Source organism: Penicillium daleae, assembly GCF_028827525.1.
Source record: "Penicillium daleae strain IBT 16125 chromosome Unknown utg000005l_segment0_segment0, whole genome shotgun sequence".
Classification (NCBI taxonomy): Eukaryota; Fungi; Ascomycota; class Eurotiomycetes; order Eurotiales; family Aspergillaceae; genus Penicillium; species Penicillium daleae.
The window spans coordinates 3,289,141-3,310,677 of record NW_026623153.1 but is presented as its reverse complement, the minus strand read 5'-3'; the positions used below and the strand labels follow the sequence as shown (position 1 = coordinate 3,310,677).

At 49.4% G+C, this 21,537-nt stretch overlaps 10 protein-coding genes across 10 annotated transcripts; 6 read left to right on the top strand and 4 right to left on the bottom strand.

Moving 5' to 3' along the window:
- Window positions 1–539: 539 nt before the first annotated feature.
- On the bottom strand, window positions 540–1,475 carry N7458_005369 (uncharacterized protein; the record flags this gene model as incomplete). The annotated part of the gene is made up of 1 exon (XM_056908751.1): window positions 540–1,475. The coding sequence occupies one exon, from the start codon at window positions 1,473–1,475 to the stop codon at window positions 540–542; it is 936 nt and encodes a 311-aa protein (XP_056767369.1).
- Window positions 1,476–4,652: 3,177 nt separating this feature from the next.
- sod2 (superoxide dismutase sodB) lies at window positions 4,653–5,473 on the bottom strand (the record flags this gene model as incomplete). The annotated part of the gene is made up of 3 exons (XM_056908750.1): window positions 4,653–4,740; window positions 4,793–5,267; window positions 5,350–5,473. The coding sequence occupies 3 exons, from the start codon at window positions 5,471–5,473 to the stop codon at window positions 4,653–4,655; spliced, it is 687 nt and encodes a 228-aa protein (XP_056767368.1).
- A 280-nt stretch (window positions 5,474–5,753) lies between these two features.
- N7458_005367 (putative G-patch domain protein (TFIP11)) lies at window positions 5,754–8,078 on the top strand (the record flags this gene model as incomplete). The annotated part of the gene is made up of 1 exon (XM_056908749.1): window positions 5,754–8,078. The coding sequence occupies one exon, from the start codon at window positions 5,754–5,756 to the stop codon at window positions 8,076–8,078; it is 2,325 nt and encodes a 774-aa protein (XP_056767367.1).
- Window positions 8,079–8,858: 780 nt separating this feature from the next.
- On the top strand, window positions 8,859–10,475 carry N7458_005366 (glycoside hydrolase family 43 protein; the record flags this gene model as incomplete). The annotated part of the gene is made up of 1 exon (XM_056908748.1): window positions 8,859–10,475. One exon carries the CDS (start codon window positions 8,859–8,861, stop codon window positions 10,473–10,475), a length of 1,617 nt encoding a protein of 538 aa, XP_056767366.1.
- Window positions 10,476–11,921: 1,446 nt separating this feature from the next.
- On the top strand, window positions 11,922–12,958 carry N7458_005365 (VIT1/CCC1 transporter family protein; the record flags this gene model as incomplete). Its single annotated transcript, XM_056908747.1, has 3 exons — window positions 11,922–11,979; window positions 12,048–12,390; window positions 12,451–12,958. The coding sequence occupies 3 exons, from the start codon at window positions 11,922–11,924 to the stop codon at window positions 12,956–12,958; spliced, it is 909 nt and encodes a 302-aa protein (XP_056767365.1).
- Window positions 12,959–13,297: 339 nt separating this feature from the next.
- On the bottom strand, window positions 13,298–13,885 carry N7458_005364 (DUF4202 domain-containing protein; the record flags this gene model as incomplete). Its single annotated transcript, XM_056908746.1, has 1 exon — window positions 13,298–13,885. The coding sequence occupies one exon, from the start codon at window positions 13,883–13,885 to the stop codon at window positions 13,298–13,300; it is 588 nt and encodes a 195-aa protein (XP_056767364.1).
- Window positions 13,886–14,557: 672 nt separating this feature from the next.
- Window positions 14,558–14,989, top strand: N7458_005363 (uncharacterized protein; the record flags this gene model as incomplete). Its single annotated transcript, XM_056908745.1, has 2 exons — window positions 14,558–14,648; window positions 14,880–14,989. 2 exons carry the CDS (start codon window positions 14,558–14,560, stop codon window positions 14,987–14,989), a joined length of 201 nt encoding a protein of 66 aa, XP_056767363.1.
- An 810-nt stretch (window positions 14,990–15,799) lies between these two features.
- N7458_005362 (cation diffusion facilitator family transporter) lies at window positions 15,800–16,960 on the top strand (the record flags this gene model as incomplete). The annotated part of the gene is made up of 1 exon (XM_056908744.1): window positions 15,800–16,960. One exon carries the CDS (start codon window positions 15,800–15,802, stop codon window positions 16,958–16,960), a length of 1,161 nt encoding a protein of 386 aa, XP_056767362.1.
- Window positions 16,961–17,237: 277 nt separating this feature from the next.
- N7458_005361 (uncharacterized protein) lies at window positions 17,238–18,973 on the bottom strand (the record flags this gene model as incomplete). Its single annotated transcript, XM_056908743.1, has 2 exons — window positions 17,238–18,764; window positions 18,836–18,973. The coding sequence occupies 2 exons, from the start codon at window positions 18,971–18,973 to the stop codon at window positions 17,238–17,240; spliced, it is 1,665 nt and encodes a 554-aa protein (XP_056767361.1).
- Window positions 18,974–20,423: 1,450 nt separating this feature from the next.
- N7458_005360 (uncharacterized protein) lies at window positions 20,424–20,741 on the top strand (the record flags this gene model as incomplete). The annotated part of the gene is made up of 1 exon (XM_056908742.1): window positions 20,424–20,741. One exon carries the CDS (start codon window positions 20,424–20,426, stop codon window positions 20,739–20,741), a length of 318 nt encoding a protein of 105 aa, XP_056767360.1.
- Between the last annotated feature and the right edge of the window lie 796 nt (window positions 20,742–21,537).

The window sequence follows — 21,537 nt, the reverse complement described above, 5'->3', positions numbered from 1 at the left end:
CGCTATTCAGAGGAGTTGTTCCACTGTTGTCTTTCAGCTCACACTCGAGGCCCTTATATCTTATGAGATCGAGCCACGTTGCGCACGTTTCGAATCAAGTTTCGCTACTAAATATAAAATTGTTTTGTTGGCGGCGTTCATTGCTGTCAAATATAGCCAGCTACTCGAAATTCCCGTGGACGGGCAGCAGCAGCTTGGGAGATATTGACAGAAGTGCCAGAAAGATAGATATTTGACCAGCTTGAGTGGAGTTATGCCGGCGACACCAAATGTCTTCTGCCCAAAACGAATATTCAGGACATTCTGTACGATTTGCCGAGATCGCTCCCTCGAGGCGACAACTTGACAAGATCCAACACTTCTGATGCCGTCCCCATTTGGGGGCAACATCTCGATTGCCTAATTAGGCAGGTATCTACTTTGCATGTACTATTACCCTTAATTCTAGGTCACTTCTTAGAGTACAAGCTTTTGGAAGACCACCCTGTCGCATAGTCTGTTGAATTAAGTAATCGGAGCGATCTATGTAGATTCAGCTATCAGGTAGCCACGCAGCACATAGTCCCTTTTTGCCAGGGATCTTCGAGCAGAATAGTTTCCGGCGAGAAAGCAACACACCTGTCTGAGTATTTCCAGCTGACAGGGCTTGGGAAGTGAGATTGCCCATATTCGGAAGTGTCGGTGACTTGATTATTCGACACAATAGGAGAATCACCCATCCGCTTGCCTCTCACGGAGATTGGAAGGAAGGAGTCCGCCGCAGATGAAGTTGTGGCATTCCAATAGCTCCAAGCATACTCACGGTAGTGCTGGCATGCCTCAAATCCACGGTCTGCAAAGCTGCCCAGGGTGTTCTGGCACCAGTCGAATTTTTCGAATATCCCCAGATTGATATAGGCTTTACAAGCCGCGGCGACTCCAAACATTACCATATGAGGGCCAAATAACTTGTTTTTTTCCTGCACAAAGAATGGCACAGATCGAACAATCTGATCTGCATATGCTTGCATCTTGAGATACTCTTCGTCGGCTGTGTGGTCCCCAACAGGCCCTGCTCCGTTCTCATGCGACATCACTAGTGTCTGCACCCGAGAGACCATAGCCGAGACAATTGCCATCGCTGTCCAGTAAAGAACGTGCAGCAAAGCATTATCCAGAGAAACAAAGCTATAAGCCTTACCAAAGGTGGTATTAACTGGATGTATGTCGATGCAGCAAAAGTCGTCAGACGACTTGAGTGGGTCTCCGCCAATGGTCTCTTTCCGTAGAGCATACCATTGCAAAAAGCTGTTTTTCTGTGCCACACACGCGACTAGAAGTTCCTGACAAGCATCGCGATTGGCTGGATCCATCGACTCAATACCTGCACTGAGAGGGGTGAACTCCGCGAAGATGTTGATTAATTCCACCAGAGGCCTGCCCTTACTTGGCTCGCGACAGTATTTGTATTCTTCATCACTTAAATCCCTGCCCATCGTCAAACAGACCTGGTAAAATGTGAGCCCAATCAATGTATTTGACGGGCAACGTAAGCGAATTGCAACGTACTATTCGAAACTTCTGCCACTGGTCATAGATAGCATGAAAAAGTGGATTCATTGATACAATGTCTTGGTAATGCTTCTTGATCGCATTCGTTCCGGCTATGTGGGCCAGCCACGTTTGAAAGCCTTGCGGACAGTGGCAGTTCTACCCAGCAGATCCGAAGGAAAAAATCAGCAAATAATGCTCTGTTGATTATTATGTTTGAAGTGATCGGGGTATTACCTCCATTTCTTGGAAGATCACGGAAGTGTATATAATATCATCCATATAGGCGTTCTTGCATATCATGCTTGACATATCCTTAATCGCCTGGTTGTATAATTGAAGACCGTGGCGCAAGACCCGGCTGTTGTTCTTAATCTTGCCGAGATAGACACATGAAATAGCGGTAATAGCTGTCTCCAGCATATGGGTCTTCTGTGGAAGCAAGAAAAAGCTCCCAATAAGATAGTGCCAGAGATCCACTCCATAGGATGATCCAGTACGATCAACTGGGAAGTAATGATCAAGAAACACAGAGAAGATCTGATCTCGGTTTATTGAATCAGCATCAATAACTGCCGTTGGTGAAGAACGGCATAGTATCAATGAATCGAGTTCTCGATTATCTTGGCGGATTAACTCATGTGGTGACATCTTCTTTCCTTGTCGAAATGTCTCCAGATGGACGTTGAAAATATGGGTCTTTTGATATCCTGGGCACTCAATGCCACGTTTAGTGCACTTGGCGCATGCTGGCTGTTGTCCATCACACTGTATCCCCTTGGTATGAGTGCCAATAGTAAAATGAAAGTTGGTAGTATTATGTTCACATACCTTTATCTTGCGCCGTCTACAGGCACGACAGCCTTTGGATTGCCAAGGCCTTCCGCCCATTATGTTTGAACTGCTGTGAACTAAATTCTAAACTTTCAAGCCGAAAAGGGCTGAGATGCTGGTCTCAGAGGGAGAAGAGATCAATCGGTGGGCGGGACCCAGAGATAAATAAATACTGTAGACTATGCATCTCAAATTAAGTGACTGCAAGGATATACATGATGATTGGCCTTCATTTTACTATTTACGTGACGTTTCAACAGGCAAAGGAAAGCTGTTTCTGGCCCCTCGTACCATTTGGACTTAGCCTTCGCCCCCACCTCAATACCGGATCGACGCGGTTCTCGCTTCGGGATGCTTCTTAGCATTGACTCTTATCCATAATTATGCTAGTGCAGAGCTCTTGTGAACTGGCTAAGCGAGGTTTCACTCAAATAGTCCCGACATGGGCTTCTTCAGATTTCCGGCTTTCGCATCAACCTGTGAAGTAGAACAAACGTGGCGATGTTCTTATCACTTTTTGCCGTGCAGGGAGTGTTCACTGTTAGCTCAATAGATCGACACTTAAGCTTCGGATATCTACTACGAAATACCTCAATCTTTATTTGATTCAACCTGGAAAGGCGCCAGTGCAGGGCCGATACTTGCCTATCTGGGTAATCGAGATGTTGGCCCCACAAGGCAGCTCGCCGTACGGCTGGGGACGACCCACTTTAAGCGAAGGCTTTCGTACTACTGCGGCTACGCGTGTACTAACTACGTGATCCTGGCCATGCTGGCTGGCCTACCGACCCATAATTTGATATTTCATTGTCTCGACTCTGGTTGATCAAACCGTATTTCAAATATTCAGAACTGTTTGGTTGAGTTAGGGGCTGTTCTGAATGCCTGGGGTAGGGTTGACAACTTGACACTATGCAATTGCTATATGTACCAATGTCACCGAGAGCCGTCGCCGAGACCCGAAACTACGATCTGCGAGATAAAAGTGGTTCAGTGTGACATCTGGTAGAGAAGACATTTTAGGCCCAATCCTAGCCCTCCTCCTTGGTGCGTGAATATCCAGCGAGCAACAGTTCGCAGGAGCAACAAGCTCATTAGAAGGTTCGAAAAACTTTAGATGGAACCCTTTGACTGCTCCTAATCTCCGCTAGAACATTGCAAATCACCTACTGTCCCCGAGTTGAAACCAGGTGAAATGTTCCTTTCTTATGCGTTCACTAAGGACTCGTCAATGCTTAATCTGAGCACAGCAGTCTGTTGACTCGGGAGCCTTTTGACCACATTCCCGAATTTTGATCCAGCTAAAATCACACTCCCCCTTCTACGGGCTTCTCCAGATCCCATGCCTGTTTGCGGCCGATACCAGCTTATTCCGTATATTGACAGACCTCACGCGCAGCACCCTCTTTCTTCGAATCCGAGGATAATTCACTGGCCTCTCCCCACCCGTGAAAATAACAGCATCTATACGTATATCATTGCGCCAAACAATGCACCGCTTATATCCGCACACCATGGTCCCCACACCCATCATGCGTGATTTTCTCGGAAGAGTTGACTACCCCATCCGGCCATGAGAGCGACGAGTCTTGGTCCGAAATCTCGGGTGCAATTGAAGCACCTAGGAAAGGACAATGTGAGCTCATGATTTTCATATGGTGTGAAGTATACATACCCCCCCGGTATCGTAACCCAAAGCGAGAATCACAATGGTTATCAGAACTCCAACAATAAAGGCATTCATTCCTGCTCCAAGGGGTGCGTTGTTATCATTTCCTAAGGCCATGGTGATACCTACCAGGATGGCACTGCCAATGAACTCGGTGAAAAACACGTTCACCATAAGGAAGCTATGCAAGAAGAGGGCCTTTTGGTGGGAACATCTCCCACATTTCATTTACTACATCATAGGGCAAGGGTCAATGGCAACAGGAATACATCAATATGACTGTGCAACACGAATAGATTGATATTGTCAAATTGGACCTTTCATGTAATATCATTCCTCAAAGACTGCAGTCATCGAGGTGTCGCAAACAGCGTCTCCTATGCTGTGATTGGTAAGAGCATCGCCGAGTAGCTTCATGCGAAGTATATGGCAATTTCGGATCAATAGATCCCCCTGAATAGGTGTGGAATTCGTATGATCTAGTCAGGAGCGCAAGTTCCTACGAGTAGGGAAAGTGATACATAGTAAATGTCTGAATTGAGATTGACAGACGCATGGTACAATACAAGGGGTACTTGAAAGTGGTGTTTTTATGGTACGTCACTGTACAAGCCGCCACTTAAGAGAAGCGCTTCTCAACAGCCTTCCAGTTGATGACCTCCCAGATGGCCTTGAAATACTCGGCCTTGCGGTTCTGGTATTGAAGGCTAGAAGCAGATTAGCACAGATTCAGCCCAACCTTATCCTGATTGAACTTACTAGTAGGCGTGCTCCCAGGCGTCAATACCGAGAAGAGGCTGGAACTGACCAACAACGGGGTCCTGGTTGGCGTAGGTGCGGATACCGATCTGGCCGGTCTGCTTGTCCTTGACAAGCCAGGCCCAGCCACTGCCCTGAATGCCAGCCAACGCGGTGTTGAACTTGTTCTTGAACTCATCGAGGCTACCGTAGGTGGTGTCGATGGCCTGGGCGATGGAGCCGGAAGGAGGCTCACCACCGCCGGCGCTCTTGGGAGCCAGGTTCTCCCAGAATAGAGAGTGGTTCAGGTGACCACCGCCGTTGAAGTTGATCGCAGGCTTCAGGGCAATCTGGGCAGAGATGTCACCCTTGGCCTGGGCTTCCTGGAGCTGCTCAATGGCGTTGTTGTAGTTGGTGACATAAGTGTTGTGGTGGTTCTTGTGGTGGATCTCCATAATCTTGCCGGAGATGGAGGGCTCAAGTGCGCCATAGTCGTCTGTGGTACAGGTCAGTTGGCTGATACTTGCGTTTCAATTTCGCTGGCACAGTTCCGAATACACCGAGGCACCGTAGCTTACAGGACAGGTCAGGCAGAGTAGCCTTGCCGCGGGCAAAAGTCAAGCCCGCAGCTCCGGACTTAAAGGAAGCCGAAGCTCCCGAGCGCAGGGCGATGCGGGCAGAGGTGGAGAGGAGTGCGGCCATTGTGAGTAAGTGATATTAGATTCTGGAGCGGGATCCAAGGAAAAAGGAATATCAATTATGTCTAGCAAAGAAGAACGAAGGGGAAGAGAGAGAGAGATCTCCGAGCTATGAAGTAACCGAGCTTAACGTCATCTTGTTTTCGTCGGCCACGGGTTGTTCCGCGCCGACATCCCCACGTGAATTTCACTGAGCTTTGCCCATCGCAAGTTGAAGCTTACAAGCTACGAAAGGGAGCTTTTCTGGACAGGGGAGTCGAGGTCGCGGTGAAATTGTGAACACCATGGAATCTCCCTCGTCCTACGCCGGCCAAAAGCGCAAGGTCGACGATATGAGTTCATCAGACGAAGAAGATGCGCTACCAACTACCGGTTTCCGTGGCTTCGCCAGAGCCCGCGAGCGCTCCGAATCACCTCCCACGATGGGTGGCTTGGGCAGCGCTGCCCGCAACCCCTGGAACAACATGGTCAACGCAGCGACTGCGGCGCCACCACGAGGTGGTGGTGCCACCCGTGGAGGAAAAGGCTCGGGGGGAAATTCGTTCGCCGCGCGCATGATGGCGAAGATGGGCTACGTGGATGGACAAGGATTGGGTTCTAGTGGTCAGGGCATCGTCACCCCGATCGAAGCACAGGCGCGACCACAGGGCGCTGGTCTCGGTACTGTGCGGGAGAAGACCAAGCAGGCACGGGATGAAGAGAAACGAGAAGCCGCGCGCCGGGGTGAGTCAGTCGAAGACAGCTCCGATGAAGAGAGACGGCGGCGACGCAAGAAGAAACAGGAGCGCAAGACAGAAAGCCGCAGTGCTACTGGCACACCGGTGCCACGACCCAAGCCCAAATTCCGAACTGCGCGAGAAATCGAAGATGCTATGGAAGGCCTCGAGGTCCCGAATGTGCTCAAATCACTTATCGATGCTACCGGGAAGGAACAACGTGTCTTGACGTCGACGGCTGGTTTGATGGCATCACAAGAGTTTGTCGGCCAGGGTGAAGGAGAGGCGATGAAGATCGCGCGACGTGCCCGAACCGACCTCGAGGCCTTTGCAGATGAGTGGAAAGGCTTGACCGAAAGGAAGAAGTTTATTGAGCTCGAAGAAGCCCAAGTGGTCGACGAGTTGGATGCATATCAAGGCCGACTCAATCATCTTACCGGACTGATCGCTGCCGTGGAAGAGCTGGATATCTTCGAGCACGAGGAGAGCATTGCGTCGAAGTTCAATGAGATGACCGAAAAGATCGAAGACATGGAGTCCAAGTATCGGGATGTTGGGGACGAATACCGACTAGCAGAGACTGTCGTCGCTACCATACATCCACTCTTCCGGCAGGCCATGGAAGAGTGGGAGCCACTTCAAGATCCAAACTTCCTGGTGTCCAACCTCACCCGCCTTCAACCTATCCTTTCTCGCAGGACCGAGAACGGAGTTCAACAGCGATCATCCACATCTCCGTACGAAACAATGGTCTACACCCTGTGGCTACCACGAGTGCGCTCCACGCTCCTCAACGACTGGGACGTTCACGATCCGAACGTTGCAACTTCGCTAATAGTTGCTTGGAAACCCATAGTTCCAGCTTTCGTGTATGCAAACCTCATTGACCAAGTGGTTGTTCCAAAGCTTAGTGGAGCTTTGAAGGAGTGGAAACCCAGGAGCAGCCGACGACACCCATCTCAGCAGGATGGCAAGTTTCCCTGGTGGTTGTTCACATGGCTAGAATACCTGGGTGAACGACATACCAATCCCAAGCAGCCTACGGGTCTCATGTCCGATACGAAGAGGAAATTCCGTGTTGTATTAGATTCATGGAGCCTGCGCCGGGGTCTCATTAATGGCATTGAGCTTTGGCGGGATGCTCTCGGCAGTGAATTTGACGCATGCCTACGCAATCATCTGCTACCCCGTCTAGCACGCCATCTTCGCGAAGACTTCACTGTCAACCCCCAGGACCAAGACTTGACAGCCCTCGAGGATGTGCTCCGCTGGAAAGATTTCTTCAAGCCCAATGTGATGGGTCTACTACTTGTCTCCGACTTTTTCCCCAAATGGCATGAAATTCTGTACATCTGGCTCACCAACGATCCGAACTATGAAGAGGTCGCAGCCTGGTTCACTTGGTGGCAAAGCCAGATCCCTAAGGGGGTCAATGAATTGGCCATTGTCGAGGACGAATGGAACAAGGGTCTACAAACGATGAATCTCGCCGCTGAGCTTGGAGACCGCGCAGCTGCCGAGCTTCCACGTCCAGCTGCGAACGGTCCGACTGCGCTTCCTACTCGGGAAGATGCAGTGGCTGAAGCAGCCGCAGCTGCGAGCAAAGCAGCTCCCGTGCCTCAGGCCAAGGCTGCAATTGTGGAAGAAATTGCATTCAAGGACATTGTGGAGAACTGGTGTGCGGAACAGGGCCTTATCATCCTGCCCCTGCGAGAGGCGCACCCAAAGAATGGATATCCTCTATTCCGCATCACGGCCAGCGCAACTGGCAAGGGCGGCGTGGTGGCTTACCTCCATGGCGAAGTTGTATGGGTGCAGAACAAGAAGGCTAAAGATGTCTGGGAGCCAATGGGTTTAGAGGGCTCTCTTGTCGAGCGTGCTGAGGGACGTTAGTCTATCCAAAATCGAGTACGGAGTACAGGTAACTTTGTGGGCCTTGGATACGCACAGCGGTGTTAGTAAGGAAATATACCCCTTTGAATTTTTCACCAATGATCATGGAGTCATGGACTAGTCGCATGCTCAAGCATGTCGTATATGTAACCCTGTGCCTCACCAGGAAGTTCACCGATGGCACCACAGCTGATTAGGGACTACATGCAGTCTGCGGGCCTGTGGAATTAGTCGATGTAAATCGATCTTTCTTCTACCCCGGGGCCCAAGAGAGTCCATACATTCAGTGGCAATTAAATGAGGTTTCTTTCGCTTGATACCTTTCGTAATAACCTTCCCCGCAGTGGAGAATCTGCAATGAGCCTTGGTCCCCCGCCGGTGTATTTCCTCGTCAGTCGATCAGACAAGGATCGTCGCATTATGGGCATGTTTTAGTGCCTGTTTAGCCGCCAGACTAGCTATTCTGCCGCGAAGCAGAAGGCTAAGTGAACCCTTTCAAATGACAGGGGATACTACCCTCAAGCATTTATCTAGGTCACGGCTCAAGATGGTCATCTCAACTCAACTCCTTGAGTTTTCGCGATACTTTAGCCATTTGTCCCAAAGGAGCTACTGAAGTGGTAAAATGGCGTGGGTGAGATCGATGCGTTGTCTCTTGCCCTCAAAAGCTATCTCTTAAGAAAGCCCAACGACCTCTCTAATTTACGAAAAGTCTTGACTTTGTGTCTCATATCATTCAGGTACACTTTGCTTCCTCTGCAGGTAGGAGGAGCTCGCGCAATGATGGTCAAGTCAACTTCATTCTTGCCGCTATTTTTCATGGCGATATGTGGCTCCGTGGCTAGTGTATCGTTTCAAAACCCCGTCATCTTCAACGACCTGGCAGATATCGACATCTTCCGCGTGAAAGACACCTTCTATTATTCTGCATCAAGCATGCACTTCTCTCCTGGTGCTCCCATCTTGGAATCTCAGGATCTCGTCAATTGGAAATACCTCGGGCATTCGGTGCCTTCTCTGGACTTTAATAGTCCGGCTTATGACTTAGCTGATGGTATGCGAGCCTATGCACGGGGTGTCTGGGCTTCAACGTTGCGCTTTAGACAAAGTAACAAGTTATGGTACTGGATTGGTTGTGTTGATTTCAATGCAACGTACATCTATACCAGTTCTGGGGTTACCGGTCCCTGGGAACAGAAGACGGTACTCGATGGTACTTGTCTTTATGACTGTGGCCTGCTGATTGATGATGATGATTCAATGTATGTCACACACGGCTCGACAGTCCTTAGCCTTACTCAACTCACTCCCGATGGGCTTGACATGGAAAAAACACAAATTGTTTACAATTCAACCGTCGGCTACGTCGAGGGCTCCCGCATGTACAAGCGTAACGGCTCTTATTATATTATCACTGTCCAGCCGGTTAATGGGCAGTATGTCTTGAAGTCTGATAATGGACCGTGGGGACCATATGATTTTGGTGTCATTCTTAATAACACCTCACCACCACAAGGGCTGAAAGGTGGTGACACGCCTCATCAAGGCGCTCTCGTTGACACTCCAAATGGTCAATGGTATTATATGGCATTTGTCGATGTTAATGGTGACAGCACTGGTCGCGTTCCAGTCCTCTCCTCGTTGAACTGGGATGACAACGGGTGGCCCGTTTTGACTCTGGACGAAGGCAACACTTGGCCCCAGAGTCTCCCATATCCAGTTGACTCGGGCGCAAAGACTATCAATTCCGACTCCTCTCTTCAAGGAAAAGATACCTTCGCTACTGGAAAACTGGGCAGCCAATGGGAGTGGAATCATAATCCTGATATGAAACGAGTCACCATCACGCCAGGTGAAGTTCGTCTGTCTACGGCAACTGTTTCCAAGGTTGACGACATTTACCAAGCACGCAACACATTGACCCATCGGACATTGGGCCCAGCTTCCCAAGCCACGATCCTCCTGGACTACACGAACATGGCTGACGGCGACCGAGCTGGTCTAGCCTTGTTCCGAGACAGCTCAGCCTGGATCGGGATCCGGAAAGATGGAGATACCTCCACACTTGTGATGCGCAGTAATATGACCATGAATTCCACAGATAGCTGGTCAACTATTGCTTATGGCACCGATGTGGCTAGCACCAAGCTACACCAGACAGGTCATACGCGGAACATATTCTTAAGGGTAGCGGGAGATTTCAGTGCATCTGGGACACGGAGTGCCCAGTTTTCATACAGCACAGACGGCAAACACTTTACAGTTCTCGGACAGAACTTCACCATGGCCAATGATTGGCAGTTTTTCCAGGCCTACCGGTTTGCTGTTTTTAATTACGCTACAAAGGCTCTTGGAGGAAGTGTGGGGTTAAAAGAGTTTTCTTTATACCCTGTGTGATTCAGGTATCCTTCTGAAGTTCATGAATAGGAACGAATACATCAAACCCTGGGCTTTTCTCCTTCTCCAAATATTGCATGCAAAAGGTCATTCAGGGGTGAAAGAGATGTGTCAGAGCAATACAACGATGCGGATGTTGAAAGGATGATACTTGTAACTACGCCGCTTGTAGCACCTTTGCCATCGTAGAAATTTCCAAAAAGTTCAATCCTTTAGCCCCAAAATTGAGACTAGACTAGGTTCTCCACTGTTCATTTTCTACAGTAGCTTTGTCGTTCGTAGTCGTACCGGTCTAAAAGGGTTATTTCGACCGAGACCTGCTGCGTAACGGGTCCCACACCATTGGCTAGCTCTACGGGAGAACATGATGTGTTGACTGGTTGCTTCTTACAATTCGCCCGTATAAACCTCTCCTATCGGAGATAACCAGATAAAATATTGAATATCATAGGGAATCTTACAGTGAATGGTCTATTTCCAGAGCATGAAGAATGCCAAGAGCTCGGACAAGTAGTGTTGACCGCCCTACGGAGTTCCGCTTTTTTCTGTTTTCAATCTTCTCCACCATCCCTCGATCTCTCCCAATGACATCAACGCAAATCAAATCTCGAATGCGCCAAAACGGACCCCCCTTCCCCCGTCGATCTCGTCACCGATCCAATCACCACCGATTCAATGGTCAGCATTAGCATCTCATCCAATCAGGGTTGTTGCATTTGCTGCAATGGTCAAGCCTCTCGACGCACCTTCTTTGCAAGTAGAACCTTCCCTGGGCCCCATTCTTACTCAGTCAAAGATCTCGCGCTGACCTTTGCATTCTCTCTGATTGGATATAACCTGCTCAGGAAGAGGATATCTCCATAATTTTCTTGGCCGTGGCTGTTTTTGCCTGCGCGAGGTGATGGAGAACGAGGTGCTGCGATGGCCAGTAAGCTGATGGAAGGAAGTTAAAAAGGAGGAGGGAGCCTGTGGAAGGGATGCGTGTTTCATTTCTTGGACTTTTAACGCTTCAATTGAATTCCTTTCTTTTAATAATCTTCTGCCCCTTTGACTGGTTGGTTTCACGACACCGTTGTTGATCCCAAGCCTCTGTCGCAGCACTGGAAAGAGAATACCTTCCTTCCTTTCTAAAGCCTTACAATTGGTCGTCCTCTGCCTCTCAATAAGAGCGCCGATCCCCCGGGCCTACCTTTTGCTTTCCTCTCTTCTGTATCCTGGCTTTTCCTTGTACCGACGTGCATTGCCCTGACGTCAGCTTCGTCTCGCCACAGCTCGTCTCATCGGAGCTATTCCAACGCGTAGCGTGGCGTTTCTCTCTTCTCCAACTCTGGGTTTAAAACCTACTGATACCTCCGGAGATATCTCTGTGGAAGGTCCATATAAGGCTCCCACATTGCAAACCCATCTGGGCCAGTTACACACGGAACCAGCCACGCAGCATCGACCATGGCTCTTCTCTTCCTCAAGAAAAAGCTGTTTCCTGGACAGGAGACCAAGATGCACAGTAAGAAGCCCGACCACAACACACTTGGTATGCCCTGATGATGATGATGATGGTATATGCTGACATAGCTTCATTAGGCAAGCCCCTCCTTGCCCGCATCGACGACGACGAGACCATCCGCGGAGACTCGGACCAAGACTTGGAGTCGCAACGCTCTTACGATACCTTTGGCCGCTGCGTGAGCAATGATGGGTCTACGAGTAGCAGCACGACACGCTCTCGCATCAATCCGCGTATCATTTCTGACGCCATCCTCGGCTTGTCAGATGGATTGACTGTGCCATTCGCCCTGTCCGCGGGCTTGTCTGCTCTGGGCAACACGAAAGTGGTCGTTTTGGGTGGCCTGGCTGAGCTCGCTGCAGGTGCCATCTCCATGGGCCTAGGCGGGTACGTCGGAGCCAAGAGTGAAGCGTAAGAAACCTTGAACCTACCCTCAATCCTGACAAGATCCATAGCTAACACATGTTCTAGTGAATCATATGAAACCACAGTCCGAGAGACGCGGGAACTGATCGAGAGTGACCCCTCTGGAACGCACAGCATTGTCCACGACACTTTTGCACCATATGGGCTCTCCTCTACTGCCATCGACGATATTACTCGGGATCTACATGCTTCGCATGAGCGCCTGCTTGAGTTTCTGCTCGCCTTCCACCACCGTGAGACCGCACCAGACTGCAACCAGGCCTGGATCAGCGCTCTGACTCTCGCCATTGGATACTTCGTTGGTGGATTCATCCCTCTGATTCCGTACTTCATCGCCTCCCAAGTCATGACGGCACTCTACTGGAGCGTCTGTGTCATGGGTGTGACTCTGCTTGTGTTTGGATATGTGAAGACTTGTGTTGTCCGTGGATGGACTGGGCATGACAATGTGGTTGCAGCTATGTGGGGTGGCGTGCAGATGGTCTGTGTAGGAGGTGTTGCGGCCGGTGCAGCCATTGCGCTGGTGCGCTTGATTGACACTGGCAGTGCATGAAGCATTGCATAATGGGGGATTGCGGTCAAGAAGTGAATGATTTATGCCGGCGCAACAAAAAAGCATGGGGCGGTGTTTGGGTTATTTTCGTTGCTCTGATCTCTACAGAGTACCCTTTACGATCTAACGGTCTATCATCTATCATCCCATCATCGGGACGCATCAGCGGGTGTTTCTTTTTCAGATATCCGAATGAGACATTATCTCCCTTCTTCATGGAATATCCATATCATTCATAAAACATCATCATGACTATCAGACATACACATAAACTATAGACATGCCCTGCCATACTCCTTCCCCCCTAAACCCCGAGATATGCACCACAGCACAGTATATTCAACCAGCCAACGCCCTCGTAACCAACTCCTTCCCCTTCTCCGACATCTGAATCTTCAACGCCTCCGCCCTCCCGGCCTCACTCATCTTCCCCCAACTCTTCCTCAAAATATCCACCATCTTCTCCTCATCCGCCAACTGACTCTCAAACTTATCAAACTGATCATCCAAAAACACCAAACAAGCCACATCCTCCAACGTCTGCGTATCCGCATCCCCCTTCTTCAAATCTGCCTTGCGCACCATAGCGCCCACCCTCGCCGCCTCCTCGGAGGTATACCCGCTCTCCACACAGATCTGCTCTACCAGCGCGGCCTGGCGCCGCTGCAGCTCAGCGCGCCACGAGTGGTACCCGATTTTGGTCGCTGGGTATGAGGTGCGGGGGATTTCCCAGCGGCGGAGGTGTTGGGCGCGGATGGCGAGGCGGAGGAGGTCGGAGGCGGAGGGGTTGAGGCGCTCGAGGTAGGTGGTCATTTTTTGAGCGTAGTGGAGTTCATAGGGGAGGGTTGTGTCGTTGGTGGTGATTGTGTTGGGATCGTCGCTGTGTGCGGCGTCGATGCGCTGGAGGGCGAGTTCGTATTTGGACATTGTGGGTGGTGGATGCACGTGGGAATGGAACCAGGTGGTAAGAGAGCTTGAACTGGATGTCTTCTTTTGTTTTATGGGACTTGAGAGCTGGGTCTATCGAGTGTATGAGTATACCGAGAGGGGTTGAGCAAGAAAAAGAAGGTTAATTGCAGCTCTGATAAGCTCGGTGGGGGATCCTCCGTAACTGGTATCGCCTCGCTGCTGATTGGCCCCTGCCAACGAGCTCCCCGATCTACTATGTTGGTCATTCTGATGGTAACCATGACTCTCGGTTCGATGCCGGTGGGAAAATTTGATCTAACCAGAGAATCTTTGACTTGACATCTGGAATTTTGGTCGGTATACCGATCCAGTCACAGTATTCCTCGCACAACTACGTCCTCCGTACCGAAAGTACACTATCCCAACCCTAGCATAGTTCGACCACAGGGGGAAGAACCAACCCTTTTTTGAGTCATTGAAAGGTCCCCCTTGAACGTCTCTCATTGTAGGCAATATCTGGTCATATTGGGCATCAACAAATAACTCCTCAGTCATTGCACGGATTAGCGTCGCGGGGTCACCTGATGATGGGGGCTGAAACGGCGGCCACTCCAGCTGATCAGTATCCTTCATCTTGCTTTTACCCACTCTGCTAATATCCTATAAAGCTCGGGTTATCTGAATCTCATTATGGAGTCTGCAGCCTTCACTGGTAGCAACTCTGGGATCCAGAATGGAATCAATTATGGCACCATTACTATGAACGTCCCACCCCCAAAGGGTAGGTCTGCGAACTTGAGATCATCAAGATTGTACTTATAAGAAATTTAGCAGCTAAGTACCGCGACTAGCAAGAATGGGAAGACGCGGAGCCCTTTAGATACAGGCACTACAAATTGAAAAGCAAGTACTAGGACCAGAACATCCAGATACTCTTCTCGATATGGGCTTGCTGGCAGCTATATACAATGGGCAGGAAAAATGGAAAGAAGCAGTTACTCTCTAGATGTAGGTTATGGAGACCTCGATGAGAGTGCTTGGAATGCTCTTGAGTTAATGATCAAGTGTGAGCGACTTCGCCAGGAGCTTCAGGGCACCGATGACACTGAAAGGATTCTGTAAGCTGCAGCTACATCATATTTGGCAGCGTGGGAGCCAAAACTCAGCTCATCAAGTTGCCAATCTGTATGAGCAATCATTCGGCGCCTATACTCTTGGACTTGAGACTTATAGCTTTTCATCATCATTGCGGTGGTAGCCATCCTCGGTACCCTGTGAAGAAAATGGAACTCAGAGGAATATCAAGAGCCCCTCGGCTTTCATAACTTCAATCTCAAATTCAACGGCCTTGATAAAGTAAGTTTAAACTTGTTTTGCAGCAGATTTTATTTGACAAAGCTCGCGGTCCCAGGTCTTTTGGAAGTAACAAGAAGTCGATCGGGCTAGTATCTAACTAATTGCTGTGTCCCATAACGGCAGAGTTTTGATGCTATACCTGCCTTGCCGTGAGTTTCATGTAATAGACTGAAGGACTTACATACAACTGCATTGATACACATATAATTTTTTTCTATGAAAAAGATGTCTACACAGCCAAGAAGTTGGGATATTGCTCCGCCATCCTTGGCATTGTTGAGGAGATTTTGTCATGATTTAATGAGCGAGAGACTTGATGAGTCAAGTACACTAACTAACTAACTAACTAACTAACTAGCTGTCAGAATCTGAGAACAAGTGGAGAGATGTTATCTGCCGAGACTTGGCTCGGGTTTGGCGAGTCGAAATCTGGAAGTATGCCTCGTCTGCCAAGGGTGGGTGTTGGGTGCCAAGAAGGGCGCAGCAGGCAGCTGTTTCCGTCCAGTCTGATAAAACCAAACGGTCTGGCTCGTCTGGGGATAGTTTCATTCGCTCATTCATCATTTCCGGGTCGTCATGGACATTACTTCAACACTAGAAAATGGATCGCAAGCCAGCTATTCGTCGGCTGCTGACCCTTTCAACCTCTCCAGAAAGTTAAAACCAACGGACGAGGGCCAGAGAGCAGAAGCCAATACTTCGCGCAAGCGTACTCGCTATAATCCATTTGGCAAGAAGGATTCACAGCTCGGCGGCGTCACGGAATTCTACAATTCACAAAACGAAAAGATCAAGAGCCTCCTCAAGCCCGTCGACGAACATGTCCGCGAACATGCCGAGACCACAGCGTCCCACAAGCTGCAATATCGAATCGCCGTATACTCCTCTTTTGTATGCAACATATTTCTTTCGGGACTACAACTCTATGGAGCCATTGCCTCTGGCTCTCTCTCCCTCTTCACAACGATGGCCGACTCGATCTTCGACCCGCTATCAAACGTCACTCTGATCATTTGCAACCGTCAAGCGAAAAAGGCCAGCTCGCACAACTTCCCAGTGGGCACATCTCGCATTGAGACTGTAGGAAACATTTTCTTCTCCTTCATTATGATGGCCGTTTCTCTCATCCTCGTGGCCTTCTCCTGCCAAGAGCTCTCTGAGGGCGGCTCCTCGGCCTTCCATCTGCCCTCCGTTATCGCGGTCACAGTTGCTTTCGTCGTGAAGCTGTGCCTATTTCTCTACTGCTTCGCACTACGCAACAAGTACTCCCAAGTTCGCATTCTGTGGGAAGACCACCGCAATGACCTTTTCATCAACGGCTTCGGTATTCTAACCTCCGTTGGTGGGTCCAAGCTCAAGTGGTGGATTGACCCGATGGGCGCAATTATCTTGTCTCTGCTCATCTTGGGACTGTGGTTGCACACTTCCATTGGAGAATTCAAACTGCTCGTCGGTGTGACTGCGGACGCGGATACTCTGAATCTAATTACCTATGTTGCGATGACGCATAGCGAGCATGTGAAGGCCATTGATACCGTGCGAGCATATCACTCAGGCCCGAGGCTGATTATTGAAGTCGACGTTGTGATACACCCGCAGCAGACATTGCAGGAGTGTCATGATATTGCGGAGGATTTGCAAGTCAAGCTGGAGAGTTTGCCGAATGTGGAGAGGGCGTTCGTCCATATTGATTATGAGACTACACATCGGCCGGAACATTCCAAGAAGGACATTTGAGAACAAAAACGGATAATTGAGTATATTTAATGGGATTTTGAGTGGTGAAAGACTAATGGATGGTAAGAAAATACTCATTGCGGTTAGATTACTCGCTAGTTAGAACAGCGAGATGACCCAAATGTTGTACGAAAACCCGTGTAAAAGATATGAATGTTCGCTGTAAATGTATCGTGTCATAGTCAATTATCAAAGTTCATGAATGCCATCAAGTCATAGACACCACTAGTTCGCTCACCCTAATCTTCCTTGCCTCGTGAAATCAAGAACTCAGATATTAAGCCAGGGTACCATCGCTACATTCATCTTGACAGCCGTTCACCACATTCGTAGACCCACTTGACTCAACGTCAGGGAAAGCTGACTCTTTCAGGCCTTGCTTGGAGCTAAACGCCTGGTTCAAGGTATACCCCTTCGTGAAAATAGCCGTCACCATGCCGAGTCCTGCAATCCCGCACATCACAGCCCAGACAGTAGACAGGGACTTTGCATACAACGTCTCAATCAACTCACGCTCAGCACCATCCCTCGGAAGGGTCTTGATATACTGCACCAAGCTCGACGCATCTTGTGCATAGAGAGCTGCTGAGCGTCCGAGCTGGGGGTAGTTGCTGAACTCATGCTTGATGCGGTTCTGGAAGACCACACCGCCAACTGCAACGCCAACTGCTTGACCGAGGACTCGGAAGAAGGGTGTCATTGTGACAGAGATCGTTAGATATTCCGGATCTGCAGCGGCTTGGACAGCGAGCATAACGGCGGGATACAGAATTCCAAGCCCGATGCCAGCCACCAGGTTGATAAATACCCATTGCGGAATGGTAGAGTCATTGTCCAAATAGCAGATAAGACCAATGCCTAGGGCAGTAATTGGCCATCCGTACCATATAGCCCACCGGTAGCTTCCAACTTTGGCGGCGACGATTCCGGTGATGACTGAGATGGGCGCTACGGTGAGAGACTCTGGGAATACAGCCAACCCAGCAATAACGGGGCTATATCCCAAGGCTCCTTCATAGTATAGTGGCAGGTAGTAGACAATGGCCCAGAGAATCATGCCGTGAAGGAAAGTGCTCGCGTAGCTGACGGACTGAGTGATGTTGTTGAAGATAGCGAGGGGTATTAGAGGTTGACCAGCGCCTAGTTTCTCGTAGACAATGAAGCCAGCTAAACCAGCGGCGCCGAGCAGCAGAGGAACGAGCGTATGCCACGAGTCCCAGGGGTACATGATGCCGCCCCAGGTAAGAGGGATCAAGAACGAAGACAAAGAGGCCACAAACAAGACAATCCCGGCGTAGTCAACCTTGAGGAGATTTTCTCGCAGCGGAACAGGAGTTCTCTGCAACTTCAGAAAGATAGGAACTAAGATCAGGCCCAGTCCACAAAAGGGCAGGTTGATCCAAAATATCCATCTCCAAGACGCAGATGACTGTGTTAAAGCACCGCCAATTAAGGGACCTGTCACTGTACCCAATGCCCATGTCCCAGACCGGATACTGAACCATTTCCCTCTTTCCCTCAGAGGAATAAGATCGGCAATAAGGACTTCTGTGAGTGCCATGATGCCTCCACCACCCACACCCTGGATCGAGCGGCCGACAAGCAGGAGAGTGAAGGCATGAGAAACAGCACCGAGAATCGAACCGAGTGTAAACGCGACAACTGCAAGAAGAAGAATATACTTGCGGCCGAAGATCTCAGATGCGAGACAGAAGACGGGTTGGAAGACACATGATGCGACTAGAAAGGATGTGCCGGCCCAGAAGGCTTGGGTTGCTGTCCCACCAAGGTCATCAGAGATAGTCTAGTAAAATAACAAAGAGAAAGAAAAGTCAGCTAGCAACTCAGAAATAGTAGGGTAATACTGTATCATACTGGCAGAGAGACTGAGAGGGACGTTGCATCGAGAGCAGCGACAAAGTTCAAGAGACCGACAACGGCGAATATACACTTGAGCTGCCAGCTGGGTTCCCAAACTGGCGCAGACTCATCTTCTTTCGACTCAACTGACATTGTACTCTGTCCTGTGTCAACCAATATGTTCGCCAGGATGAGTCAATTGAGAATGAATAGAAAGGTATGTCCAAGAACCACCCAAACCAAGCCGTAAGAAGGATTTTACGACCTTTTATGTCCACCCGACACCCCGAATCTTGTAGAACAATAAGACATGTATACAACCGAAATAGAAATGATCCCATGCAGTATCCCAAAACGAGGTCTCGAACAAAACAACCCATTCATCCCACTCCCAGAAAGCCATGCCATCATTGTACGCCATCTCACCCCATCCAGCGCGAATAAGGCAACCTTAGGCGTGCATAACATCTCAGATCCTGAGTCGAATACCGAGAGCACCAACTTCGCCATCTCGGTAACCATTCCTCACAAAAAAGCGCCTAGTTTGAAGGCATTGCTCACATTCAGCTGTAGTGGCCGCCAAACCACCGGCTGCCCTAACGCACTGGGTCAGGCATGAAGGCTTAACGCGAGATCGGGGATTCCGATCCTGGAGATCGCCAGCATGGTATATCAATCGGCTAAGAGAAATCAGGGTATATCAAATCGATGCGATAGGACCCCTAGGATTGAGGATTTTGGCTTGGACCACCGGACGTCGATTCCGTGGCTGTTAGGGGCGCGCGTTAGTGTCAGGGTTTTCGGTGTAGGGATTTGTTAGACATCGCTATGATGCGAGTCAGCTTCGAGCATCATTAATAGTTCAATAGTGGGAACTGATATCAATAGAGGATTATAAAACTTGCTTGACTTGACAGTGTTGGTTGAGAAACATAATTATGTGGGAGTGCTTTGAGAGTCAGATTCCTGCATGTCATGAAGAAGCTACACCTTCGCAAAGAGCTTGCAATTAGGTTCATCATAACTTTGACATTTAGCCGTAGACGAAAAATCACCGTAGTCAGCCCTATCTGATAATCGCTCCTCGATCTCGATAGACGGTCATACACACTAGCATCACCATTGCTATCCCTCCCATCCTGCACCATGCGCCATCCTCGTATTGGGTAGCATATCCATGTCCGGAATCACCTCCGTACGTGCAGCTGACATCTCGCTACGAAATACGAAGCACTGGGCAGCACACGGCATCCTTTGAATTTTGAACATTGAATATTCGTATTCATTCCTCACATACCGAGCGACTAGCCGGGACCCCGATAAGGCCTAAGCAGTAGATGCCTCAGCGCCAATCAACGGGCGTTTAACGCCGAGCAAGCATACCCAATCAGACGAACGATCAGATTCGAGCCGCTTCGAATCCGTGGCGTAGAAAAGCCGAAAGAATTGAGTATTTCGTGACGAGTGATTGGCGGGAAGTATAAGCGTCACTTATATTTCACTCTTAGTTTCTTGGTCGGTTAATTCGCACTGGTTTTGGGGAGGTGGGCTGACCCGAGCCCAGCCATACCTCGAATGGTCCTTATTAGTAGAGTACACTAAAATGAGGATGTTCCAGAAGCTCGTCGGGTTCTATGCCTTATTTTCACGCATGTCCTCCTCGGTCCTCAGCCTTTCAAAGCCCATGGGATACACGCAAAACACGTCACGCCAGTCAAGTCCCAACACGAAAACTAGTCAAGAAATTATCGAGTCGGTGGCCCAGCTGAAAGTCTCCACATGGACGCCCCCAAAGCGTGGCCGGCAAGCCACCTTGATCGGCGTCGCCGAGACTGGCTTTCTGCAAACCACGAGGCCGTCTTACCAGTATCTTGAGGGTCAAGCTAAGGGGTTCATGGGTCGTTTGAGTCGTAGGGCTTAGCTGAAATGGTGATGGAGGTTGTGCTAAGCCTCAGACCCGTTTAGGTAGTGGTCTGCTTCCTGCTTGATATGGAAGTAATCGCTGTACGCGAGATGAGTGAGAGTACGATTGCCTGGACTTTCCTTGGGGAGATGAAGTCTTACGGATCTCTCGCTATCTGAGATCGTTTATTTGATCCTTCGCCTCAACCTATCTAGTGCTCGGGAAAACATATATGATTGGATCCACGAGGACAGTGTTGCGGTTGACGCTGGCTGGTTGGAATCGATCTGGTTTTGTGTGCTAGGTATACGGAGTAGCACTAGCTTATCTGTGACCTGCTTATTAGGATGAGGCTCATATACAGACCATATACATGTCCTGTATGATGACTATCTAGTTGCCTTTCTAGAGAGACATACGCCTACAACGATCAAGACCGGTTTGCACATTTTCATCTATTGATCATCTCATACTCTGCATCCCCATTCTCCAAAGCAGCTTTGACAACCTCAAAGCCGAGCGTCCACGAAACATGGAACGGAAAAGGCAAACTACCAACCGAGGGTCATCAAGCCAACCACCCATCAAGAAAATCAAAAGAAGACATACACAATCTCCGGTCTGTAACAAAATATGACCGGGACGTGTTAAAGCAGCATAAAAACACCCTTTGCAGGAAGAAGAAAAAAGAAAGAAACCAAGCCAGCCATTACAGCAGTGGAAATCGCGGAGAAAATCAATGTCAACGTACGAAGCAGGAAGAAGAAAAAGCACAAAAACCTGGCGAGTAGTAAGAGGGAAACAGAACAAATCA